Below are 27,116 nucleotides of genomic sequence, written 5' to 3' on the forward strand. Positions count from 1 at the left end.
CGGGCCCTCGTTTACAACATCACTGATTTTGTTAAATACCGTGCTCCTGGTGTGGAATCACTTTTCTAGCCTCAGTCCAGGGAAACACTTTTGCTTTGCATCTATTTTGTCCAAGATGAAAGACACCATCTCTATAGGTACCTGCCCACCTGTTTTGGAGAGGTGCAAGCAAGCCCTCTAGACTGATGAAATAAGGCTTGTGCTAATTACTTTTTCCCAGACATTTCACTTAAACATTATGGCACAAATACTTATCCCCAGGAGGTGGGCTGCCATGCAGCATCATTATCCTCAATTTACAGATGAATTAAAATGTGAAATGATGGAGCAAAGTGAGGCACTTGACAGTCATAGTAAATACTCAGAACTCAGAAGCAGCCAATGACTACTGGACGCTTTTGCTATGCGCACATTACCAGGTATGCCAAGAAATTGGCGAATAGTCTATGCCCTACGCCCTCCGTCCAGCATGACTTCTGCGCACACATATCACTCCTGTTGCACTGAGTTTCCCCACGACATTTCCCTTGGTATTGACCTCATCTCTCCTCCTCCTTTCCTTTCGCCACCTCCCTCATCTCTCTTTTCTTGCCTTCTTTCTTTTCTCTCCTTATCCTACCATATTGTGTTTTTGTAAGCTGCCTTAAATCTCTCTCGCAACAAAGCAGGCGCTTAAGTAAATATGTATCAGAGAAAATCACAGAAACTCATAGTGTGAAGTAATGGAAGAAGAGAAGGACCACGGTTCCGCCTCCCAGAGCTAAGTGAGCCAAATTTACATACAGTCACGTTATGATTAAACTTCTCCAAACCAATAGGGCTTCGTTCTATATCACAAAAGCATGGCAAATCAAAAAGTGGAATAGATTAAGGTTGTGGAGTATGGTTTAGCACATCACATGCAAGCTATAATCTGTGGACATATGTTTCATATCTTGGAGCTTTTCCCCTCCCCCACTTTGATTAAGAGTCCAGCATTATTCATATCAACCCATATTTTCTTTATTTAAGTGCACAGAATAAAGTGATTCCTCACTTGTATTCAAAATAAAACTTCCATAATGAGCACAAATAGCTCACAACGTAGTCAGATAATTACTCTGGTTTCTTTCCCCTTGTAAAAACACTTCACAGAGTTCTCTGAACTCAATGTAAGTGTAATGTGGACTGAAATTTCTAGATCAAGAATTTTCAACATAAGATCAAGAGCCATCAGAACAATGTTTTTTAATCCTAGTTGCATGTTAGGATCACCCGAAAAGCTTAAAAAAATAACCGTTGCTCTTACCCACACCAAATGTTCTGATTTTTGGGTCTGGAGTCAAGAGCCGGCACTGATAATAAAAACAAACAAACAAAAACAAAAACAACAACAAAAAACGAAACACAAAAGAAAACCCCAAAAAACTCCTCACAGAATTCTGATGTTAGCTATGATTGAGAACTGCTATACTAACAGCTTTTGAGTTATATAGTTGATTTTAAGTCTTGCCAGCTTTTTATTTTCCTTTTTAATGAATAGTCAGCATAGAATAGCGGATACCAGTATGCCATTCATGTAGTAATGATGGGTACTATTCCATGAAATTCCTGTTTCAGTTTCATGTATAAGGTGGATAGTGTCACTATTTAAAAAATAATTTCTTACTGTGGACTGTCATCAATCTTTGAAAAACACTGCTTTAGATGATCTATAATGGAGAAAGTGTGTTGATAGCTGCCTAGGGAAGATCAGAAAATCTTCCTCTGTCCTAAGAGAGAAGCCCAAATGCACTATTTTTAAATGCTTGTAGGGTACCCAGAGATATGGCCAAGCGATCTCTGCACTATCACATGTTTCTTACCTATTTATAGAAGCACTTACACATTCTCGAAGACACTGAGCCCAACTTTCGGCTCTCCTATAGTCACCCTTGCTGCTTAAAATTATTAAATTGCATTTCTTAAAAAAAAATCTTCTAGCTCAGTCTCCTCATTTTTAAATCAGCTCATCCTGACCCTTAGTTAGGGGTATTTACGGGAGAGTTACACTTCATTAGTAAATCGAGGATCTCCAGTCTGGCACTAAATTATTCTATCAGTTCTCTAAAAATCCCCATCAGGACTGTAGGCCTAGCACTTCAACAAAATTTTCTGGAATCTTCCAGGAGGCTTTCTGGAAGGGGAAATGGAGCTTTGGTATTAACGCTAAGTGCCTAGATATTGCAGGATAATGAGTGGTTTTAACCATTCACATGATGGGAACGTAGAAACCTTATCAAGAAGACTGGGGAGTTTCTGGCCTCACTGGCCCGACCCCTGGGAGAGGGGACGGCTCCTCCCCACCTTGTCATCTGCATGATGACTCAAGTGTTTCACCACAGGGCAGAAGAGAGGAGGGAGGGTTGTTCATGAATTCTTCGGGAATTCAAGTGCAGACATCTTAAATATGAGCAAACTTCCACACCAAACATCTTCCAGAAAACACACATGACAGAGGGGAGTGAGAATTGGAGAATTAGTTGAAGATCTAGGCAGGGGTTGATCTAGGGATGATACTAATGTCTCAAAAATGAGATAAAAGGAGGGCTGAATCAATTGATCAAAAAATAATTCAGAGCTGCCAATAGAAGCCTTTAAGTCTGGATGCGAACCTTCTGGAGATACTGAGGGGGCCAGTGAACCATGACGTGTCTGAAACTAGCCTTCAGATGGCAAAGGAAAAGGCAAATAAGAACTCTGATCTGGTGGGGAGTTTTGGGGGGGGAGAACTGTGGCCCTTCATTAAAAATAATAAGCTTTCTCTCAAGCAGGATACAACACCAGATTGTTTTTAACAATTTTCTGCTCTGACAGCCATGAAAAAGGCTCATGCAACAGAAAGGAAAATGAATTAAATAAATCAGTCCAAAAAAGAGGGGTCAAAGGCATACCATGAGAGAAATAAAAGATGTCCATCCAAAGAATCTGCAAAAGAAACAGTACATATTTTGGATTATAGATTAATGTGACCAGGGCAAAAGGCAGAAATACTGTCCACAGAAGCCCAGAAAGTTGAGGCCTCCCTGATTAAATTAGAAGGCCAGTTCTATGAGCAGATCCTACAGCAGAGTTGAGTATATGAAACCCACACTCTGCTGTCAGTCAGTAACTGCACGAGCGAGACTAAGGGAATCAGGCGGAACGTATATACACAGAGGAACAGAGTCAGGACTCCAGTGAAGGCAAATGCAAAGATTTTCATGTCGCAAGTGATTTTGGTGACCAGATCTCATTCTTCCCATAAAGATTTTTAAAGTGTTCTATTCCTTTGAAAGTCAGAACAGGAACACACGTGGGACTGAAGAAAAAAAAAAAAAAAAAACCAGAGAAAGTCAGAAATCAGGGATGGACATTGCCCTGAAAGAAGTGAAGATGAAGGGTTGTATTCTCACTTTCCTACTTTGGAGATCAAAAGCTATTTAGACAAATGAATGGTCTGGTTTTCACAGATTTCAAACACACCCATATAAACAGAAAACTGAGGTTCCCCTGTACTTGAAGGCTTGAAATGATGTTGTTATTTTATTTATTTATTTGTCAGAGAGAGCGAGAGAGAGCGAGAAGAGAAGGCTCAAACAGGGAGAGCTGGAGGCAGAGGGACAGAGAGAAGCAGGCTCCTCGCTAAGCAAGGAGCCGGACATGGGGCTCTATCCCTGGACCCTAGGATCACTACCTGAGCTGAAGGCAAACACTTAACTGATGGAGCCAGCCAAGTGCCTCTCAACTTAGTTTTCTGTAGCTACTGGAAGATGCATATCATTAAAAAGGGGAGGTGGATGAGAGGTATAATATGCTCACTGCATAAGAAGTGAGGATGTCTAGAGTTGACATCTGTTCTTCAGCTTGCTTGGGGAGAGAAGGAAAGTGAAGGAAGAATGGATGGTGACAGCTGGGGGTCAGGAGTATGAGAATTTGTAGGAGGAAGGGAGTGATGAGCAGGATTTTGGCCAAAGACTGAGAGGTATTTCCGAGTGACATTAGTTCATTAGATTTTTACGGTATTCATGAAGGTGGGTAGAACACTTCTCACTATCTCCATTACGTTGATGAGAAAAATGAAGCCCAAGATGTTAAGTGACTTGCTTTGAGCTCTGACAGTGGGGGACTGGATCAAAAGTAGAGACCACATCTGCTGATTCTCACTCTATTCTGCCAGAGCAATAATGAAGTTGAAGTTGAAGTATATGTAAGAACCTGTGAAAGTTCTCTGACCAGTCATTCTTATTATGGCACTTAAGACCATGGTGACCTGCCCACTCTTTACCTTTCCAGGCTTCCTAGCTCATCCCCCGCCAGTTAACAAGTTGCAGCCGTACTGAATTCAATCCATCTTCTCTTCTGCCTCGCTGCTCCCCATCTTTCAGCTGTCTGGGACATATTCTTCTCCCGAAGAGCTCTATCTAACATCTCTGAGTCAGTGAACGTTGACCCTCCTTTGTGCTCTTTGTTGTGACTTTGTTCTTAGCCCTAGTCTAGCACCATTCTGTAACTGCCTGTTTTTGTATCCCTATGTCCATTTTAAACTTCTTAGGGATAGTGATTTTCTCACTAAGCATTATATCCCCTGTGCCAAGTCCAGCTTTTGGCCTATACAGAGCCTCCCAAGTGTTTTATCAGTCAATCAATCAAGCCAAGATCAGAAGGTAGGATCATTTTTAAAATTCTCCATTACATTTTAGATTACAACCAAGCCTTTCTGCTACTGATAAGCTAAATTTAGTTTTGTGCATCCAATCAACAAATGTTAGCCAAGATGCTTAGTACCTCTATGGGGTTGGGTTGTATGCCCAGGTTTCTCATAGTGCTTGTCATATAAAAGGTCCTCATTACATAATTTCGTAATAAATTAGTACAAAGATGATTAATATACCAATTTCCTAAGGCATTTAGACAATTGTCTTACATGTAAATAATGATGATATGGGACAGACTATGGAAAGAGCCATATGGGAATAATTTGGGGTAAGCTATTTCTTTGGCTAAGCTAAAAAACAGGATAGCAGGGAGTGAGGACTTAAAGGAACCCCATGTAATCGCTGACTCCTAGAAAAGAGAAAGCAGAATTTGATGTAGCCTGTGGAAATAAAAAATGGCTTGACTCATCTCAACAAGAAAAATATGCAACCTACTGGCTCATTCTATATTTGAAGTGATGCCCTTAAATATCACCATGTTTCATTTGATATTCAGAAAAATATCAAAATGCTATAGACAAGATGCTACCACTAGTAGGACAGAAGTCATATTTATGGGAACAGATTAAGGGTCGGCAACAGGACTGTAGTTGTTTTGATCTCCAGTTCAGTGTGCTCTTGATGGGCATCTTCCGTCTCACCTGCCTCTCTGAGGATTCTTAATGACATGTATTTAAGGGTCCACTGTAGAAAGAGCGAAATGTCATGGATACAGAGTTCATGCCCTTCATCCCAGCAGCCTTGGTTTGAAACCCAGTCCCACCACCTAAAAGCTACCTGATCTTGGGTAATTAACTGAAGCTCACCATGTTGCAGTTTTAAATATATTAGCCTATAAAATCTTCCCCTTTCTGCTTAAGCTACTTTGATTGCATTTCCTTTATTTGCCACTGCGTGAGTGCTAGTACAATAACTACTAATTCCTGAAAACTGTTTGAGATGATATCACAGTATAAAGCAATTTGTATTCTTATTGCATCTATGTCTCTGGAAATCATATACCCAGTATTTATTGTCCTGCTAGCATTAAGATTATAAAAATGAGCAAGATAAACACGGTGCTTCTCTTTGATGGTACAATAATGACTAATTATTTTCAAAAACATTAACTTTCACTCTACTTATTCCAAAATGTTCTTTTCTCTGGAGAGCTGAACATCTTCTCTTAGTTGAAGTGTATCTTACAACTAAAGACATATCATCCATTTTAATACAATGATACAAACTAAAATGCAAAGCAGGAACTTTCTGGTGAAAGTTTTCATTTATTTTCGATAAAGTAAATCCCAAGCCTCCAGTTGTTCTTTATGAAGCCTTCCCAAGGCAGGAGGATTTTTCAGTGTAATGAAATTAATGGTGTCAGGACTGGAGGACAATCAGTCATTCTGCTGTATGCTTTTTTGGCTCTTCTCTTCTCCATTTGCCTATGATGATGCAATTTGTCTCCTGATAATGGATGGGCTTCCTTTCCCTTTCAATCACTAGCAAGAAGCACTGAAACTTGCTCAAGAAATGTCCAAAGTTCATCTGTGTGGGGGACTTTTTTTGAGTCTTTTATGGTTGATGAAAGTAAATTTATAGTCATGATGCAAGTATAAGATGGTGTGTGTGCTTTGTCCTTAAAATGTATGCAGTGGCCTTTTAATGTTATAATATATGGTTAGGCTGCAGTTGCTATGGAAACAATAACCAAATTGTCTGACCTTTGAGGGTAGAGAGATGCAGTGGTGGCAGCTGTGATCAGAGCTGAGGATTACTGATAGAATGAAAGTAGAGATTAAAGAGAAAGGGGCTATTTATACCTTAATGTTCAGATGAGAGCAATCTATTCTTCCCCTGGGTCTACCAACAATATCCATCAGAGCAAGACTGAAGACTTCCAGTATTCCTTTGTTTATTATCTTTATACTATTTATTTTGGAACCTGGATGAATGGAGTTTTGGAGTTCTTGATTATAGTTGGTCTATAGTTTTTTTTTTAAAAGATTTTATTTATTTATTTATTTGATGGGGGGAGAGAGAGTGAGATCACAAGTAGGCAGAGAGGCAGGCAGAGAGGGAAGCACACCCCCTGCCAAGCAGAGAGCCCAATGTGGGGCTCGATCCCAGGACCCTAAGATCATGACCTGAGCTGAAGGCCGAGGCCTAACCCACTGAGCAACCCAGGCGCCCCTGGTCTATAATTTTTACATAACATAAAATCATGCTTTCTGGTAATGGCACACATTATATCCAGATTGGTATCCACCTATAACAATGTTACTATTAAGACAGCAAATGCATGGTTTCGTTTGGAAGGTACTGAGTTGATTAGTCAAATGAATACCTTCTCTGTTCAGAAGAGGTCACTTCCTAGGACCTCTGTGACCATTGGGGAGTTTCTCTGTGGCTTCCTGCATAGTACTGATCCTTTTGTATTGTTAAGATTTAGAAAGTGCTCCAAATGAGAAGCTCACATATCTGAGTTTCTTCTGTTCATACTACATGTCAGGGGAATGTGAGGACATGTGGATTATGGGGAGTGGCATCATCACCCATAATTGCTTAGGGAGGGTCCTGTATGCCCAATACAGTGTTAAGCTCTATGGACATGGACATAAATAGGAAATGATTCCTGCCCTCAAGAACTTGCTTGGCTACACAAAGAGAGAATATATGCAAACTTCATACTGAGTAGGGAAAGCACAGAGCAAAGCCAGAAAATGCAGCCAAATATAGAAGGAAGAAGTGAGTCCAATAGGAAAGGCTGAAGGGAAAACATAACTCGAGATGGGACCCAAAAGAAGGGCAGACCTAGATAATGAGGAAAGACCTTGTTTGGTATAAGTAAACTTAAGAACTTGTAATTATGCTGCATGTACTTTTTTTTTTTTTAGAATTTTTTAAAGATTTTATTTATTTATCAGAGAGAGAGAGGGGAGAGAGCGAGCACAGGCAGACAGAATGGCAGGCAGAGGCAGAGGGAGAAGCAGGCTCCCCGCCGAGCAAGGAGCCCGATGTGGGACTCGATCCCAGGACGCTGGGATCATGACCCGAGCCGAAGGCAGCTGCTTAACCAACTGAGCCACCCAGGCGTCCCCTGCATGTACTTTTTGAATGTGTCAAATATTATACTAAAATAGAGGTAAGGTCAAGCAAGTGATCTGAGCAAAGATACACATGGGGCCTGATCTAGTGGTTAAGGGACTTTGAGTAGTTTGGTTCTGTTGGGGAAGCAGAGGGTTTTACTAGGTATTCTGTAGCGATGAGGATGCTCACATGATTGTGGGGACTGCAAAGTACAATGGAATGGGCAGGAAGGAAGTTGAAGGTAAAGCATAGCTTGAGATGGGAAATCTGGGAATATGTAAATACTAGATGACACTGAATGCAAAATTTGAGGTCAAGGTGAAGAATTTCGAATGGTAATAAATAGGGTAAATTGTCACTTACTGCTTAGAGAGAAGTAACCACTCAGTAAATGCGAATTAAATTTGGTTGCAAATAAAACCCATGCCAAACCAACCCAAAAAACCCTTTGGATTTGTGGGTGATGTTTGTGGTGGTCATAACTTGCTGGCTTTCACTGAACTCTTTCATAGCTCTTTTTTCAGGATTTTTATCCCTGAGTTATTATCACTTTTGGCCTTGTTAATATGAATATGACTTAAAAAGAAGGGCCTACAAGTGCCTAGTGTTTCACCTATGAAATTATATAAAGTATGTAAAAGATGTTAGATATTTTTTTCCCAGTATGGAGCCTTGAGAGGGTTATAGACAGATTTTTTTTTCATCTTGAGAAATTGATCCACTTCCATATTGTACAGGTGATGACATGGTCACCTCCGAGCTTCCAAGTACTCATCCATAAGTTTGTGAAGATGCACTTGATATTCTCAACTTGGAGGTTGTTTTTTTTCCCCAAACAAAATAGGTAACATTTGTCTCAAAATTAATATACACATACTGCTTTCCATGCAGGGCCGTCAGAGTGAGAGCAGGTGCTTTGGCACAAGGTGGTAGAACATCCTACAGGTTTTGTTTGTTGGTGTGTGTTTTTAAAATCAAGTGTATTCTAAAAATGGACAGTTTTACAGCCTTTCTCTCTCTCTTTCTTCCTCTCTCTCTCTTTTCAAAAGGACCTTCTTAAGAAATGCTACTCTGCCAAGGCATCTTACCTCTTCCAGCAGGACAAATTCTATGACATCAGCTACGACACAGGAGACAAGTCTATCCAATGCAGCAGGAGACCAGATGCATTCAAGTTCTGGATGACTTGGAAGGCCCTGGGCACATTAGGCCTTGAAGAGAGAGTTAATCGTGCACTTGCTTTATCTAGGTACTTGCCTGTGTGTGTTTGTGTGTGTGTATATCTGTAACAGAAAGACTTGATGGAAATAACATTTGCAAAGTCTGTACATGTTCTTTCTTTTGTCATTTCTCCTTTCATCTAATGACCATTTTCTCAGTACCTACTACAGGTTAGCAATTGTGAACCAAACAGTCCTACACCCGCCCACTGGGATCCCAGCCCAGTAAGAGATACATTTAGGTGGCAAAGCTGTTAAAATACGAGTGAACCAATTTTTGATAAGTGTGGGTACATGGTGCTCCAGGAGCACTCAGGAGGGTACCCTAGTGTGTGTTTGTTTGTTTTTTAAAGACTTTTATTTATTTATTTGACAGAGAGAGACACACAACGAGAGAGGAAATAGAAGCAGAGGGAGTGGGAGAGGGAGCTGGCTTCTGGCTGGGCAGGGAGCCTGATGCCGGGCTCAATCCCAGGACAGCTGAAGGCAGACGCTTAACGACTGAGCCACCCAGGTGTCCCTAGTTCCCTTGTGTTCTTGAGGGGCATTGGCAGAAGCCCTGGAGGAACTGTAATTTAGCTAAGACCCAGGAAACAAAGTGAAGAAGAATGGTGCAGGCAGAGGGAGCACCAAGTCCAAATTATGTGACTTCAAAGACCTGAAAAACAGGTGTGTGAGAACGCAGGGCTAGACTAAAGACTTGAAGGTAAAGGCAATATGGAAATGTTATGGTTACTTGCCTCATTGTAACATTAGAGACAAAGCTTTTGAAGCCACTTTCTGAGACATTACAGAAGCCCGTAAGATACAGGTGGTGGACACTTGCCAACCAAACAAGACTCTTTCGCTAAGTGTGGATCAGTGGGTGCACATGGGCAGGCCGCCAACAGATTTAGTTTGAAATGTGATTTGTTGAGCCTGAACTACATAGGCTTAATCTTCTTGGTGTTAAAAAAAAAAAAAAAAAAAGTCAAACATTTAAAGATGTAAAATACTTAAAAATAGGGAGATTTGTCAAAATCTGGATTTTTGGCTTCTCTGGAAGGATCAGAATGCTCTCAATCCCACATGGTGACAAACCACTGAACGTGTTGATGGCATCTAGAGAAACACTCCCTGTACTTCCTCCTGTTATTCGCAGCCAACCTGGACTCAAAACCTAGCTCTACCAATTAAAAGTGAGGTGACTTGGGCAAGTTTCTGAACCTCTCTGTACCCCAGTTTCATCCCAGTAAAATGGAGATCAAATGGTGTGTCGTTCAGATAGTTGCTATGAGGATTAAATGCATTGATATATGCAAAACACGAAGAGCAGTGTCTGGCCTATGCTACCTGACTTTATGAGTTTTGGTTTTTCTTACCTGCTTGACCACTGTAGGCATGTCCACTATGGTCTCTGGTTTGGATTCTCTCTCCTTCATACTTCCTGTACACATTTCACTGGCAAAATCCTGAAGTCCCTCCTCAGAAATTTAAGACAGTTTTCTTTTTCCAGATTGGGAGTTGTAGGGGTGCTCCATGCAACAGCTGTCTGAAAACTCAGGTTCTTAAAACAGCAATTATTTATTCTCAGACATCTTCAAGTGGGCTGGAGGGTCTTTATCCCAAACTATGGTGGCTGTAGGGGTGGGCCATCTACTCCCCACATGCTTTTCCTCTTCTTTGGAGTAACAGGAAGCCAGAATGTGTTCTTGTGATGGAGATAACAGAAGATCAAGAAGGCAAACCCCATTATGCAAGCTGACTTTGAAGGCCTGATTGTATCATATCTATTGGCATTCCAATGGCCAAAGCAAATCACCTGGCCAGGCTCCATGTCAAGAGGCAGGGAATACAATCTGCCTTTTAGCAGGAAGAACTGCAAAGTTACATGGTATTGAACTTGAATATGATACATCCATTTTTTTACGAGCAAAATGGGCTTACTTGGGAATGGCAGAGGAATTGCAATTCAGGACACGCAAACTACGGCAAATCATAAGCAAGTCTGGAGAACAAAGGAGATGAGCTCGCTTATAAAGGGGAATGGGGGAAATCCAGAGGGGCTGCTTTAGGCATAAGTCCATTGGATAAGACAGAGTGATGGCTTCTCATTAGCTGAGCCTTTTGCTAGACAAAGAGAAAATCTTCCCATTTGCTGTGATAGTTAAATAGGCTTCTTCCTGTTGGAAAATCCAAGATATGCCTCTTCTTGTTGAGGTCTGCAATTGATGTTGAGTTGGTGGGGCATGAAAATTTCATCTTCAGGACTTCCTGAGTCCATTTCAAATGAGGTTTCCTTTATTCTTTCATTATGGCTTGGATTAAGGACAGGTAAAGGGCAGACTTTGGTACTTTCAGAAGATTGTTAGAGAAGTTGGCAATTCTAGTGATTGTGGTTTAAAAAGTAGTTTTAAAAAATCTATATATATGTATCATTTAGGTCTCTTTAGGTGGCAAGCAACAGAAACAGTAATTCAAGACACTATGAACAAAGAAAGATAATTTATTATGACATGTTCCTTATAAGCTAGTATAATGATGACTTCTGGAATGACTTATCTAAGGGCTTAAATGATATCACCAGGCCTCAATCTTTCTCCATCTTTCAGGGTTGCTCTTTTTTATGTTGGTTTATTCCTATGGAGGAAGATGGCAACCTGGGGTGTAAGATCTCTAGCTTCTGTCTTCTCGGGTTCAAGTTCAAGGTCCAAATGAAAGTGTGCTCCTCTCTCAACAATCCTAAAGAGAAAGTTTTCATATCTGAATGAGACAAATGTCCATCTGTCATCAGTCACTATTGTCAGGGAAATGTGTTACTCTCACTGGTCACTCTCAGTCACATGCCATCCCTTGGCACTGGACAATGTCAATTCCTCTTATGGAAAATATCCTGAAACTAGGTGAGGACTATACCTTTATTAGAAGTAAGGTTAATCTACTTCCATCAGAATTAGGGAGATAATTACCCAATGGTAAGAAAAATGAAACTATCCACCATAATTATTCATAGTTTCTGTTCAGTTAAAATAAAAGTTCAGAAAGCTCTGTTTCCTTTTTTTTTTTTTTTTTGTATTTTCTCATACTACTTAAGTGTGGTAGAATCTCTATATTATTTTATCTAAGCTGCTAAGTAATTCATTGACAGGTGTCTTGAAAGAAGGCTAGATATAAATATTTGATGATCATATTTGTTATAAAGTTAGCATTCATCTCAGGGTAGAATTTAATTTATAGTCTAAGGATACTTTCTAATTTTTGCAGAGAAATATCACAGGAGGATAAATGTTAACACTTCAATTCAATTCAACAAACACTTATTGTTTGTAAATGTTTGTCAAGTCGAATTGAATTGAATTAACATTTCAGCGAGCATCACTGCAGACTCTGTGACCTATATCTAAATATTTGGAAAAATAATCCCTCCTCTTTCATGCTATTACTCATCATAGGTTGTTTTTTTTTTTTTTTTTTTTTGTCTTAACTTTTCACAGTTTTTATTACCCAGCCCTCTCTTCCTAGGGTGGGCAAGGTCATCCTGTTCTCCTACCCCTAATGCCAAGTAAATGTTGAGTCCTTTTCTTTTTCTTTTTCTTTTTTCTTACTTTTCTTTTTTCTTTTCTTTTCCTTTTTTCTTATTCTTTCTTTCTTTCTGAGAGAAACAGAAAGACAGAGAGTGGGAAGAGTGGGGCAGAGGGAAAGAGAGAGAGAATTTTAAGCAGGATTCATGCCCAGTGCAAAGCCTGGTGTGGGGCTCAATCTCACAACCCCGAGAGAATGAGATGAGCCAAAATCTAGAGTCAGATGCTTAAAAAACTGAGCCACCCAGGTGCCCCTATTTTTATTTTATTTTTGGCTGAACCCTTTTAGACATGCCACTCGGAGTGAAAATGAAATTATAAACTTAGAGAAAGTTTCTCTAGGATTAAGAACTATATCAAGTTGGCAACATAAGTATTTTTATGATTTTATTTATTTTCAGATTGACTAATTAGTTTGTAGTTCTGCTCTTTAGAAAAAGAGAAACGTTTTCTTAGAGCTGGGATCTACTCTGTTTGAACCCATGTACAGCAGTGTCTTGGAAAACTGGCTCTCAGGAGGAAGACACAGAAGCCCCAGTTTGTTACGTCTGTCAATCACCATGGTGTAAATATTCCCACTGTGTAAAACTACAAGCTATCAACACTTTTGATTTATAAAATTCCTAAATATTTAACATGGGCTCTCACTAGCCAGTCCATAGTAGCTCTGGAACACCACTGAGTAAGTGAGCCGGTGTAATCAGTTCAAACCACTGACTCTTGAGAGTTCAAGCTCCACTGGGAGCTGACTGTAGGCCACTGACTTGAAAAACGGTTCTCATCCCTTTCCAGAAGGCTCTACCTGGCATAATGTCTATAATCTCAGAATTAACATTGTTTTGTTTCCAAAGAGTATAATTTCCTTCAGCAGATAAGAATTAACAAAGTAGGGGCACCTGGGTGGCTCGGTGGGTTGGGCCTCTGCCTTCGGCTCGGGTCGTGATCTCAGGGTCCTGGGATCGAGCCCCGCGCAGGGGGGTCTCTGCTCGGCAGGGAGTCTGCTTCCCCCTCTCTCTCTGCCTGCCTCTCTGCCTACTTGTGATCTCTGTCTTTCTGTCAAATGAATAAGTAAAATCTTAAAAAAAAAAAAAAAAAGAATTAACAAAGTAAAGCTGCACATGAGAATTGTGTTACTATTTGAGCTGCGCACCCATTACCAGCAGCCTGTCTAGCCAAAACACCTGTCCCTAGACCCTCTGTCAGATCTCTCAAATACTGGACAGGCTGGGCAGCTCTTTCTCCACTGACCTTGCAGGAAAGATTGCTCTGACTGCATAGAAAGAGTATTCCATGTTTCTGAGTCTAAATGAAGCTTAGTTTTGAAATTTGTATCTTGACCTTAAGACTGAAGGACCAGAGTTTGATGGAATAATGGTTTGCCATCCCCCTGATCAGAGATCTTGCTCTTTTCCCTTGGGAACACAAAAGCAGATTTTAAAGGACAAAGATTCCTATTTAATAAATTGTCAGAATCTAGAAAAAAAGGGGAAAATTAGTGCCTGGAAGAGCTCTAAAGCCTTTACTAATTACCATTTGACCCTCATCATTCCAATTGCCGAGAGAACTCTTATCTTGAGAAATATTAATGACTAAAAACTTGCTTTCTCCTTGGGTTGTTTGAAAACCAGTGACATCGGGAACTGAAAAACAGCAGGCAATTATGAAGCATAACTGAAACGCAGACGGCTGAGGTTTAAAACCACCTCGGGCACCAGGCAGGTGACCGTGTACCCCTGGTATCTGCTTAGGAAAGTTGAAAATGTTTTCCAGTGCCCAGGGCTACCTGTTGCCGGGGGCACGTTGTAGGCCTCTGCTGTGGCCCTCGGGTTAAATGGTTATTCAGTAAGAGGTAATTTTTCAAGCAAGCCGAGAAAAGTCATGTGTGTAAATCTTTTCAACAACAACAAACAGCTCAAGAATTCCCATTCGGCTACTTGGTTAGATCTCTAGTGTATCATTTATCTAGTCCCTTGACACACAATCTCTGTAATCTCTCAGATGGCATTCATTTCACCGACTTGCATGAATACTGAGGGATTTATTGTTTTCAGTGTGGAAAAGGTGAACAGTTACCCAATGGCACTTCTGTGCCCTCTAGGTGACGGGAGAGGGGGAGTCTACAGGGCTACGGAAGGGCCAGTGTTTTCATTTTATCTTTATATTGGTAATTTTTCAAAACCCACAATTGCAGGAGAACGTAGCATGTAGGTGTCTGTGATGAATCACATGCATCGTGCAATATGTTCTAATATATGCAGAGCATGCGGAAAGCAGATGGAGAAACCTCTCAGGAGCTCTGGAGGCTCCGTGCATCAGAAAGAAATTTCAAATGAGGAGGTGAGACTGGGAGAGAAGGTTGGTTCAGAGTGTTCCAGGGAGACTCCGAGTAGCTGAGGAAGGAACTGGAAAGGCTGCTTCCAGAAAGGAAAGAATATCCTACAAAAGGACAAATTAAAGGGAAAAAACAGACCTAATCACCGAACGAATCAGAGAATTGAGAGACTTCAGGGTTGGAAGCCTATTTGTAAGCAAAGGAAAGGGAAGTGTTTGGGAACAAGATTAGCATTAATGTCTGCTTCAAAAACAAGCCAGAATCTTCATACAAAGAGTTTTTGTACCCTGTAGGATTGGTGAAAATTCTTGCTAATGTGTAATTTTTTCGCCCTCTCTTCTCTCTTTTTGCCAAGCTTGGCAGGAAGCAAAGTGATGAGTTTTTAAAAGCTATTATTGTTTTTTGAACCCATTTACCTGGATGCCTTTTGGTAGAAGTGGTTCCTGGTTCCTGCATTATATCTCCAAACTCAAATGTACATCTTTTTCTGGTTTGTATCAGATAAGAAGAGGTTCTTTCTTTTTTTCTTTTTTTTTTTTTTGGAAATGTATTTTATCTGTAGTCTGTTTTCATGTATTGAAAAGAAAAATTGTGAGGAACAAATCATTCCTATCAATGTGGGCAGAAGTGACTCAAACCTTATTTGGATTCCCTCCCCCAAACTCCTTGCACTTAAACTTTTATTCAAGAAGAGAGGAAGGTACCTTATTGAAGAAGCACTTCTCAGCTACCATCTCTGAAACTGCTCTCTGTGGGATAATAGACTTCCAGAAGCTCTTAATGAATGTTCTTCCAAAAAATATTTCCATGCTCAAATATGTTTGGAAAGTGCTAACTACTATGTTATTTCTCTCTCAGAGCTACAGCTTTCCTGAGGGGGCCTGTAATAGAGAAACATTTTTAACTTTGTTTTTAACATTTTTTTTAAAGATTTTATTTATTTATTTGATAGACGGAGATTACAAGTAGGCAGACCGGCAGGCAGAGAGAGAGGTGGAGGCAGGCTCCCTGCTGAGCAGAGAGCCTGATGCAGGGCTTGATGCGGGGCTCGATCCCAGGACCCTGGGATCATGACCCAAGCTGAAGGCAGAGGCTTAACCCACTGTGCCACCCAGGCACCCCTGTTTTTAACATTTTTAACATGCAAACACTGTTTATTATTCACCCAACAGCCATTCTCCCCTTTTTTCTTACTAAGAGAACCTTGATTTTATTTAGATAGCAACAGTATAGCTGGGAACAGTGGTCTAAGCCAATCTCCATTGCCTGTAATGAGTATAGGGTAAGTATATGACTCAGCCTCAGTCCCGAAGATTGAGAAAGAGTTCTTTGAAGGCTTCTGGGGAAAATACTCTTACCTCAGTAGAGAGAAAGGGAGAGGAAAGACTTTTGCTCCAGCCCCCTCTCCTCCTTCTTGGACATGCGTCGAAGGCTGCGATGCTTGGAGTATGGCACCCATCTTGAGAACGTGAGGCAAGTCATTAGCACTCTGAGCAAGGCAGGCTGAAATGGTAGAAAATGCCTGGTTCTTTGACAGCATTGAACCATCCAACCGGTTCAATAAACATCCTTATGTGGGGTGCCTGGGTGGCTCAGTGGGTTGGGCCTCTCTCTGCCTTGGACCCAATGGTCTCAGGGTCATGGTCTCAGGGTCCTGGGATGGACCCTACGTTGGGCACTCTGCTCAGAGGGGAGCCTGCTCCCCCCCCCCACCTCTCTGTGACTGCCTCTATGCTTGCTTGTGATCTCTCTCTGTGTCAAGTAAATAAATAAAATCTTAAAAAAAAAAATAAACATCCTTATGAATTAAGCCAAGTACTCTACTAATTGTAGACAAAAATAATCAAACTGGCATGCCCAGCATTGCTCACATTTATTTGGCAGTTGAACTTTTATGTAGGAGACTTATGAATATGGGTTGGCATGGAGCATAGTTGGGGGTTCCCGTGTAAGCCTTTTATTGTAGTTATAATAGCAACCCTTCACCAGAATCACCTCTACTCTCAACTCACCTGAAGTGTTACATTCTTGTGCTCTGAGAGTGGCTTCAGTAGGGACAATGGCCCTGACACAAAGCCTGGGTACCCATAAGTAGCAAAAAGCAGAGTTTAAACTGAAATTATACAACTCTGTTTTAGGATGCCTTTCTCTTGGGAGCAGCATTAGCCAATTTGACAGAAATAGCCTAAATTGAGACATTTGTGAAAGTTTCCCACAGCCATCATCTGTTGGAGAAGGATTTGACTCACCTAGTCCCACATTTCTATTGCATACAAGAGGAAACTGAGGCAGGCTCAGGGAAGCTAAGGAATTTGCCTAGAGTCACAAAGTCGATGAGCTGCACAATTAGAATCTTCTAGAATCAGTCCCAGGATTTCTGGAGGTGCAAAGCTTTTCCATAGCCTCGTGGTGTCCAGGATTAGCATAGGCTTCTTCAGGATGAGGTGTGGTATTGCTTTGGAGTTTACAGATTGCCTGTATGTGTTTGTGTCTGAGAAGCTGAAAAAATATGGTTCCCAAGCTTTCCTTGTATTGACAGGGATTGTATTCGACTATTATATTTGTGCTTTACATTTTTCTTTTTTAAGTTTCCTTTCAAAAATTACAGGGGAACCTGGGTGGCTCAGTGGGTTAAGCCTCTGCCTTCGGCTCAGGTCATGATCTCAGTGTCCTGGGATCGAGCCCCGCCGTCGGGATCTCTGCTCAGCAGGGAGGCTGCTTCTCCTGTCTCTCTCTGCCTGACTCTCTGCCTATTTGTGATCTCTGTCTGTCAAATAAATAAATAAATAAATCTTTAAAAAAAAATTGCACAAGTAACCACATCTATGAAACTTTGCAAAGAAATATAAGAAAAGAGTTGTTAACTCCCCCATTGTATTCTATATGCCCCTTCCCCAGGTAAACACTAAGAATTTATTGTGTACCCTTCCATTCTTTACTCTGTGGGGGGGATATATATGGAGATATGTAGATAGAGAGAGATCTATCTATTTCTCTACCTATATATGGATACAGGGATAAGAATTACTTCTGCATTCTTTTTGATAATTTCTTAAAAAGCAAAATCATATTATTGACAATTTGACATATTGACTATATGACAGAATCATATTATTGACATATTATTGACATATTATTGACATACTGAGAAATGTCAATAATGAAAGCAAGGTACTTGCTAATACATCATGAGCATCCCTGCGGTTTAATTGAAGTAGATGTAATTTATTCTTTTTAATAGCTGTGTCGTATGACGTTGTGTTGCTGTAATATGTTTTATTTTACCATTTGCCAATTTCTGGATTTTAGTCTTGTTTCTGGTTATTTTGTATGAAATACATGCACACATATTTACACATAGATTTGGGTAGAATTACATATATGCATGATTTTACTTGATTCTTTTGAAATAACATTTGTGGTTAGAAAAGCAGATTGTGTTGTTTCAGTTTTCTTGAAATTGAGGCCCAAGAAACACATTTTTGTTGTTTTTAAATATTAATTTAATAAATATAGTGACACGATCATACTGCATGTAATTTTTTTAAGATTTATTTTTATTTATTTTTTAGATGGAGGGAGGAGCAGAGGGAGATACAGAGAGAGATCTAAAGTAGTCTCCATGCTGAGTGCAGAGCCTGGTGCGGGGCTCGATCTTACAACCCGAAATCATGACTTGAGCTATAATCAAGAGTCAGATGCTCAACCAACTGAGCCACCTCGTTGCCCTTTCCTGATAATTATACCATAATTTCATATGATGAATGGATCCTAATTTTCAAAGCCAATCCTCATTCCTGGGTGTAATGTTTTCCTTTCCTTCCTTCCTCCTTCCTCCCTCTTTCTTTCTTTCTTTTCTTCCTTTTTTCTTTCTTTCACTGTTACTTATAAAATCACAAAAAATTATTTTGGCAAGTATATTTTTGTCAATACCCTTGATCATTTTCTTACATTTTACCCCCAAATCTGAAATACTAGGTCTAGGGTTAGGAACCTTGCAAGGCTCTTGATCAAATCATTTAAAACCAGTTATTTTGAAAGGCTCCTCTTTTCATATACACTATAACCAAGCCCAGGGGAGAGGTGCCCATGTTGCTCTACTCTATGTTCTCAAGGTTATTTTCATCTTTCCTTGGTCATATTCTGCATCTCCTATATCTGTACCTTTTGTTTATGGCATGATAGTTCTTTTTTCCCTGACATTGGAGATGACTTCATAGACATTCTGTCAGTGGCCACAGCCCACTTACTTTTAACAAGATCAGTCCTTTGACCCTCTGTCCTGGCCTTGGAATAGACGATGTTCAGCTTCCTTGATCTTAAATGAGCTTACAGGTAAGACTATACACCAAAAGCCAGCTAGGTAATATAAGTACATGTGTTAAATCCCCGTTTGGACGTGAATGTGAAACCCACATAGTCAGAGATGTATCTCCAATCTATTTTAGGTGGTTTTCATATTGGGGTTAAAGTCTGATGCTAACATGAGTGATAAACATCACCTCATCCAAAAGATGTATCTTTTACTTGGGTCCTCGGGGTCTGCTGTGGGTTCAGGGATATCTGCCTAAATCCATGTTTATCCCTATTCCCCTGCCCTTCCTTATTCCTAAGCCTGTATTTCTAAGCCCTATCTCTGCATTCTGAAATAACAATGTTTTTGTGTTTCACGCGTTCTCATGGAGTTGTTAGATGTTGGGGTATAAATATTATTGTGTCTTTCATTTTTAGGTACCTCGTAGAAGAAATCAAGAAAAGAGAAGGATTCAAGCTATTGCTGGAAGTAAGTGATTATGGAATTGTGCTCGTGATTTTGTCAGTCAACAGGGATGAAGGTGGCAATTTTCAAATCTGTTATATTTCATTGGTTTTTGTGTTGCAGACTTAGAAACAAGTCATTAGCTTAATTCATGGAGTCCATTATGTTAATTTACTCTATTAGTGAGTATTTTGCCTTTGTTGGATTTGCAAAGAACACACTTGCATCTAAGTATTGAAAATTAAAGTGCTCAATAATAATTACCAAGGATAATACTGAATAAATATATAAATTGCATGATGATTGTACTGTGAATATTCAACTCTGCAATAGTGGTGCCTACATGTGAAAAATCAATTAAGTGAATGTACAATAATGCATATAGTTTTCTCTTTTTATAAAATAATGAGAGTATATTAGCTTTGGAGCAATGGGAAAATAAGTCATTTCGTGGTTGGACTGTTTGCTATTATATAAAAGAAATAAAATGGTTGCAAAGATAGAGAATACTGGGTTTTTTTCCCCTAAAATATATAGAAATTATGAAGAATCTTCTTTAATTCTGATATTTAAGAAATATGAAGTATGGGATGTTCTCTTAGATCTCCTTATAGCATATATTTTATAGCAATTTTTAAGAAAGATTTTATTTGTTTATTTGACAGAGAGAGAGATCACAAGTAGACAGGCAGGCAGAGAGAGAGGGAGAAGCAGACTCCCCACTGAGCAAAGAGCCCGATGCGGGGCTCAATCCTAGGACCCCAAGACCACGACCCAAGCCAAAGGCAGAGGCTTAATCCACTGAGCCACCCAGGTGCCCCTATATAGCAATTTTTAACTTAATGTAAACATCACCTAGAGATTACAACCTTAAGAACTTTTTCATACATAATCAATCTGCCTAACTTTTGGCATTCATTTATTCAGCAAGATTTATTGAGCAATTACTATGTGCCAGGCACAGTTCTAGGTATTGCAAATGTAAGATAGGGAAATTCCCTGTTCTGGTGGTGCTTATACTCAAATGGCAAGTGACAGGGAATAAACAAGCAAATTAATACCTAGCAAACTTCAGGTAGTGAGATGTGCTAAGAAAACAATAAAGCAGGTTCATGAGAGAGAATTGAGTATACACATAAAGAGAGTTACAGATGTGGCAAGTTCTGTAATAGAGACGGGGTGAGATACTGGAATGACAAGGTGGGTGGTGGTTGGGTGGCCTGTTTCATTTGGGGCATACAGCTAGGGCTCTCTGAGGTCTTTTTTTTAAACCGAGACCTGACTAATGGTAAACAGTATGTCATGTAGATGTCTGAGGGAAAGACGTTCTAGATAGAATGAATAAACAACTACAAAGGCTTCCAGCTGAAAAGAATTTTATGTGGTTGAGGAACCAGAAGAAGGTATATTAAATGAGGGGCAGGGGTGCAGGTGGAGAGGTGGGCGGAGACCGGAGCTGGTGGAGTCAGGTGGGTCCTGGTTTTGGCTTTTATTCCAAGTGTAATCATTAAAGAAGTTTTATGGAGACAGGAGTCTGAATTCCATTTTATTTATTTATTTTTTAAACTTTTTTTTTTTTTTAACTGTATTTGTTTAAGAGGAAAAGAGAGAGAGAGAAAAGGGGCAGAGAGAGTGGAGCCCGACATGGGCCTTGATCTCAGGATCCGGAGATCATGTCCTGATCTGAACTCAAGAGTCAGATGCTTAACTGACTGAGACACCCAGGAACCTCTCTCCCCAACCCCAGTACCCCTAACACCCCCCACCCCCCACCCCCCACCCCGCCGAATTCCATTTTAAAAGATGATGCTGGATGTCCTGGGAAGAGAGGAATGGGGCAGGAGGGAGGATGTGAAGGGCCGCCAAGAAAAGGGCAAATCAGACAAACTGAGATGCCGTTGCAGTGGCCCAGGTGAGGTGTGGTGATAGTCCTTCTATCACTATCTACAGAAGAGTCCAAAGTTCCTGAAAAACAGGGACATGAAGGAACTTACGCAGATAACAAGAAAAACCATATTTAAGTGACTTCCTGGTAACACCCCAAAGAAGCAAAAAGACACATTTAGAGGGTGGGACATTCTCCAGGATAGCTGACCTGGTTTCTTCAACATTCCGTGGTGTGAAGAAAAATTACGGAGGAGGGAGTGATGATCACAGGGATTCACAGAGACTGAAGAGGTTCACTGACCACGCGTAACGTATGGGGCTGTCAGAATCCCAGTTGGAACAATTGTGAACAGTCGATTTTTTTTTTTTAAGATTTTATTTATTTATTTGACAGACAGACATCACAAGCAGGCAGAGAGACAGGCAAAGTGAGCAGAAGGAAAGCAAGCTCCCCGCTGAGCAGAGAGCCCGATGTGGGACTTAGTCTCAGGACCCTTGGATCATGACCTGAGCCAAAGGCAGAGGCTTTAACCCAATGAGCCACCCAGGCCCCCCGTGAACAGTAAATTTTGAAACAGCTGGGAAATTTCTAATGTGAAACTGGCTATTGGATAATACCAAGGGATTACTGATAATGGTGTTAGGTCTGACAATGGCATTATGACTACATAAGAAAATGTGTGTATTTTTAAGAGATGCACACTTAAGCACGTAGGGGGTAAAACAACAGCTCTAGGATGGCTGGGAGTTGGAGTCCGGGTGACTTTTTAAATATTCTTGAGTTTAAGTTGCCTTCTTTATTTCCCTGAGGTTGAGTTTCCCTCTATTTTTACAAGTTTGAATTACTTCCTTTATTTCTCTGGCTGTGGGGGCCATGGTGCTTATGGAAAGTGCTGAATACCTTGGAACTACAATCTTTTGATAGAGCTGAAAGAAGTGAAAAAAAAAAAAAAAGGTGAACTGTTTTAGAAGCTATTTATATATTCCTCCTAAAGGCTTAAAAATGAAGGGAGGAATCTTGCACCATCATCTTTAGGGAATTGCAAATATTCACAATCTTGTAATGCAAGTGAAAGTGGGTTTTCATCCTCAGGTAGCCTCCTGTCCTGGCTATTTTATTTACGGGAGCCAGATGGCCCCAAAACAGTGAAGGTGGCTTTCTCAACTGTACTCCAGAACCAGAACTCCTTCTTACAAGGGTATTTGTATGTGATCTGCATTTGCCTCTCTTCTCTGTGTTCCATTTGGAGAAAGAATGTAAATTTAGACCTTGAATCTCACATATAAGTGTCAAGGCAATTACCCCTTTTGTTAACAAATGCTTACTTTGGATTGATTAAATATAACCCTAATGCATACTTAAGAGGAGAGAGATTTGATTATAGTCTGTGAAACTAAGTCTTTCAGTTTAGGAAAAATGAAAGCCTATAATTATATATATTTATATATTTTTGTATGTATAAAATTTTACTTATATTATATGTAATAAATAGATTTATAATGAATACATGTATTCATTCACTTTTTTAGCAGATAGAATTTTAAGTGGAATATTGAAAACAGGTTTTGGGGCCATCCGGCTGCAGTATGAACACAATAAAACCAAGTCTCCGATACTTGAATATCTTTTCCTGAAAAGAGCAAAAGTAATGCATTATCTTCTTGAAGATGATTGAAAGTTATCACTTCAAATGAATTCTACATTATTCATAGACCCCTGAAAATCATCTCTCTATTTTTCTGTGTGAGAACTAAGATCTAATAGATGTTTTCCTAGAGGTACATTCATTCTTATACTATCATTCACATATTTTATTTTGATCTCCTGGGAGAGTCCTAATTATTCAACTATTTGTTTTTCTCTTCCTGAGTTCCACATTAGGAAGAATTATTTAGGTTTCACAGACTTGCCAGATTATCGAGGAGCTTCAAGGACATCCAGTCACCTTCCTGCTCAGGGCAGGAAACTTCTCTTGACAGTAACCATAACAGAAAGTCAACCTCTTCCTGAACACTTCCTGTGTCAGACAATTCACAGCTCAGTCCTCCTCCCCCGACCTCTAATTATTCATATTCTATTACTTTTTGACCCCTCCTATTACTATGTATCAAGCATTTTGCCATTTATGGTCATCTTTTTATCTAGTTTTATTAGATTGCAGCACTCTTCTAATCACAAAATCCAATGCACATTCTAAAATCTCCATCTTGTTGGACTTCTATAGCATCTTACACCATTAGCGATTCCTTCCCCCTTGAAATGCTCTTTTGTTTTGGTTTCTTTGAATTTCTCTCCCAGTTTTTCTCCTTTCCATGTGACTTTTCTTTTTTTTCTTTTTTTTTTTTCCCCTCAGTCTCTATGTGAAGGAGGTCTGTTCATTTGGGTACCCGGTTAGATAATATTTTCCACTCTTCTGCCTTTAGTTCTTCACTGTGTCTACATACTCCCCTTGAAATGTTTAATCCATTTCTAAACTTGTTATCATTGACTTCAATAATGGCTCTATCCTTGTCTTGTCTTCTAAACTCTGGTCCTTTGTACATAGGCATGTCCTGAAATTTTCACTTAGACTCCCACAGGCACCCCAACTTCAGTTTTTTGTTTTTTGTTTTTTTTTTTAAAGATTTATTCATTTACTGGGGGGAGAGGCCGAGAGAGAGAAAGAATCTCAAGTAAACCCTGTGCTCAGTGAGACCTGACATGGGGCTCCATCTCCTGACCTCAGCTGAAAACCAAGAATCAGACCCTCAACCGACTGTGCCATCCAGGCACCCCTCAAATTCAACATTTCTAAAGCTGAAGTGTAGCCATTCTCTTTTCCCAGATTCTACTCACTGGAACTACGATCTCTCCAAACAAAAATCTTGATGTTGTCTTCACTCTCTCCCTTCCCCTTCTCTTAAATGTATCTTGAGCCCTTTTCTCCACTCCTGAAGCCACTGCCTCAGTTCAGGCTGTCACTCCTCCGGTTCGCCCTGCCTCATAACTCATCCCCGTCCAGTCTCAGATGCCCTCCTACCCATCTCCACACAGCAGCCACGCTGGGGCCTTTCTAAAATGAAATCTCCTCCCTAGACTGAAACTCTCCCGTGAGTCCACATTGCCTCAAGCCCAGACTCCCAAGCATGGCGGATGGGGAAGGCTTTCGTGAAGTGATGCTCATTCCCATGTCCATCCTCACCTCTCTTCACCTTGTTCTCTATCCATTCCAAATCCTTGCCATCCCTCTGTATACATGGACTTCTACATGTGCACTATTCTTGCTGCCAGAAATGTTTCTTATTATGAGGAATTTCTTTTGTAACTCTCATTCCTGTACCTAGTTCTATTACTAGTTCTGAGTTCCCAGAGATGAGCATACAGTGTAAGTTATTTTTCTCATCGTCACGTCTGGTCCAGTATCTAGAACACAGAAAATTCTGCTTATGAATTGAACATTTCAGTTATCCTTCTATGGACAGACCATAATTCTTGAAAATCCCCCTCAAATTCTGTATGCAGAAATAGTGACGTGTCTCACTTAGTACTGATTTAAATGTGACTATTCATCTACTTGAAAAGAACATCTCTTTCTACCAAACTAGCTCCAGATAATAGTCGCTACGCTAATAGGGTGCCTGCTGTGTGCCAGATACAGTAGTAAATATTGGAAATAATCTCTGTGCTCATCAAACCGCCTCTGTGCAGTAGCTGATAGGATCTCCATTTCACAGATTAGGAAGCTGGAGATTAACGTGTTCAATACTTGTCCAAGCAAAGACCTACTGAAATTGGAATTCAAACCAAATCTGAGTGACTCTAAGACCCAGATTTTTTGTGCTCCTCAGTACTGCCTTTGAAATTTTTTAGTAGTTTTATCAGATATTTAAAATCGAAAGCTTAAAGTCCATTAAAATCCACCATGCCCCCTTTCTTCATTCTATACTTACATGATTATGTCCCCCTATCTGCTAGACTCTGCATTTCTACTTATTAAAATGCCTAGTGCTAGCTTTGTCTTTTATTATTATTATTGTGATCTAAAGACATTGTAAGCAAAGGAGATGAATTTCTTTTGACGTGACATGGTTTTAGAGAATGCCAGCTACAATGTCTTGGTGACCTTTGACATCCTTCCCCAAGGGGTCTCCTATCGCTTGCTCAGTAATCCTTGCTGGAATTGACTTCAAAGCTGTCTGCTTTATTTCTTAGACTGTATCTATTTTTTTCTCTCTGAAAATCAGGATAGAATATGTCCATCTTTTTTCAGTGACACTTCTGTACTTCTCCATGAATTTTTAAATTTTATTTATTTATTTTGACGGAGAGAGAGATCACAAGCAGGCAGAAAGGCAGGCAGAGAGAGAGGGAGAAGCAGGCTCCCCGCTGAGCAGAGAGCCCAATGTGGGGCTCGATCCCAGGACCCCGAGACCATGACCTGACCTGAAGGCAGAGGCTTTAACGCTCTGAGCCACCCAGGCGCTCCTCCATGAATTTTTAAAGGTGTGAAAATATTTTCACTGCTACAGGTGTTTTTGTACCCTTCACTATCATTTGTCTTCTGTAGACACTTGGATTTCTTTTTATGCCTTCTCAATTTTATGGTGTTAGAATACATAAACTGAAGTGTTCCTAAGACACCCAAGAGGTCAGGCTTTCCTATATAGGGGGAATGAAGTGGCATATGAACGGTTCTACTCTGAAAATACTCCTTAGTACTCTTAAGGCTCTTTGAAGAAAGTCACTTTATCAAATTCAAGCTGGCAAAGAGAGAGGAAAAACTCAAATATGTTCCTTATGAATATTCAAAGGGATATTTTTTCCAAATTTTAATAATTTTGGAAATGATGGCAATAAAGGTATTCCACCAAAGGAAGATCAAATTTCCTCCAATCAGATGATGCATCAAAAGGACTGCGTTGGGGGTGCCTGGGTGGCTCGTGTCACAATCCTGGGTCCTGAAATCGAGCCCCTTGTTGGGCTCCCTGCTCAGCTTCTCCCTCTGCTTCTCCTTCTCCCTCTGCTGCTGCCCCTGCTTGTGCTCTCTCTCTTTCTGTCAAATAAATAAATAAAATCTTAAAAACAAAACAAGGGGCAGCTGGGTGTCTCAGTGGGTTAAAGCCTCTGCCTTCAGCTCAGGTCATGATCCCAGGGTCCTGGGATGGAGCCCCCACATGGGGCTCTCTGCTCAGCAGGGAGCCTGCTTCCACCTCTCTCTCTGCCTGCCTCTCTGCCTACTTGTGATCTCTGTCTGTTAAATAAATAAATAAAATCTTTTAAAAAACAAAAAACAAAACAAAACAAAAAAACAAAAAACAATGAGTGAAAGACTTTACCAGTTTTCAAATGCCAAGGCACTGAAGCCACACCCTTCTCAAAGAAACCAGATAAAAGGATTCCTAAATATGTCACTTCAAAAACATCAAAACAGAAACTAAGGAAAACAAATTTAAAAGCTGACTTAAAAGGCTTAGGTCCTAACTTATGAAACATAGGACAGATACGGTAGTAGGTAAAAACTACTGCAAAATGATTTATGATGTTGCCATGCAAATGATAATAATGAGTTAATGATGTATTAGTCACAGTCCAAT

The 27,116-nt window shown here is 40.2% G+C and overlaps 1 protein-coding gene across 2 annotated transcripts in view; it reads left to right on the forward strand.

Annotated features, from left to right (window-relative positions):
• GADL1 (glutamate decarboxylase like 1) overlaps nt 1-27,116 on the forward strand; it is a 173,185-nt gene that overhangs the window by 88,291 nt on the left and 57,778 nt on the right. For both annotated transcript variants that reach the window (XM_032321473.1, XM_032321387.1), the window contains 2 exons: nt 8,834-9,033; nt 19,628-19,679. In XM_032321473.1, coding sequence (XP_032177364.1) covers nt 8,834-9,033; nt 19,628-19,679 — 252 coding nt within the window. The remainder of the gene's footprint in view (nt 1-8,833; nt 9,034-19,627; nt 19,680-27,116) is intronic.

Source organism: Mustela erminea, chromosome 1, assembly GCF_009829155.1.
Source record: "Mustela erminea isolate mMusErm1 chromosome 1, mMusErm1.Pri, whole genome shotgun sequence".
NCBI classification, from domain to species: Eukaryota; Metazoa; Chordata; class Mammalia; order Carnivora; family Mustelidae; genus Mustela; species Mustela erminea.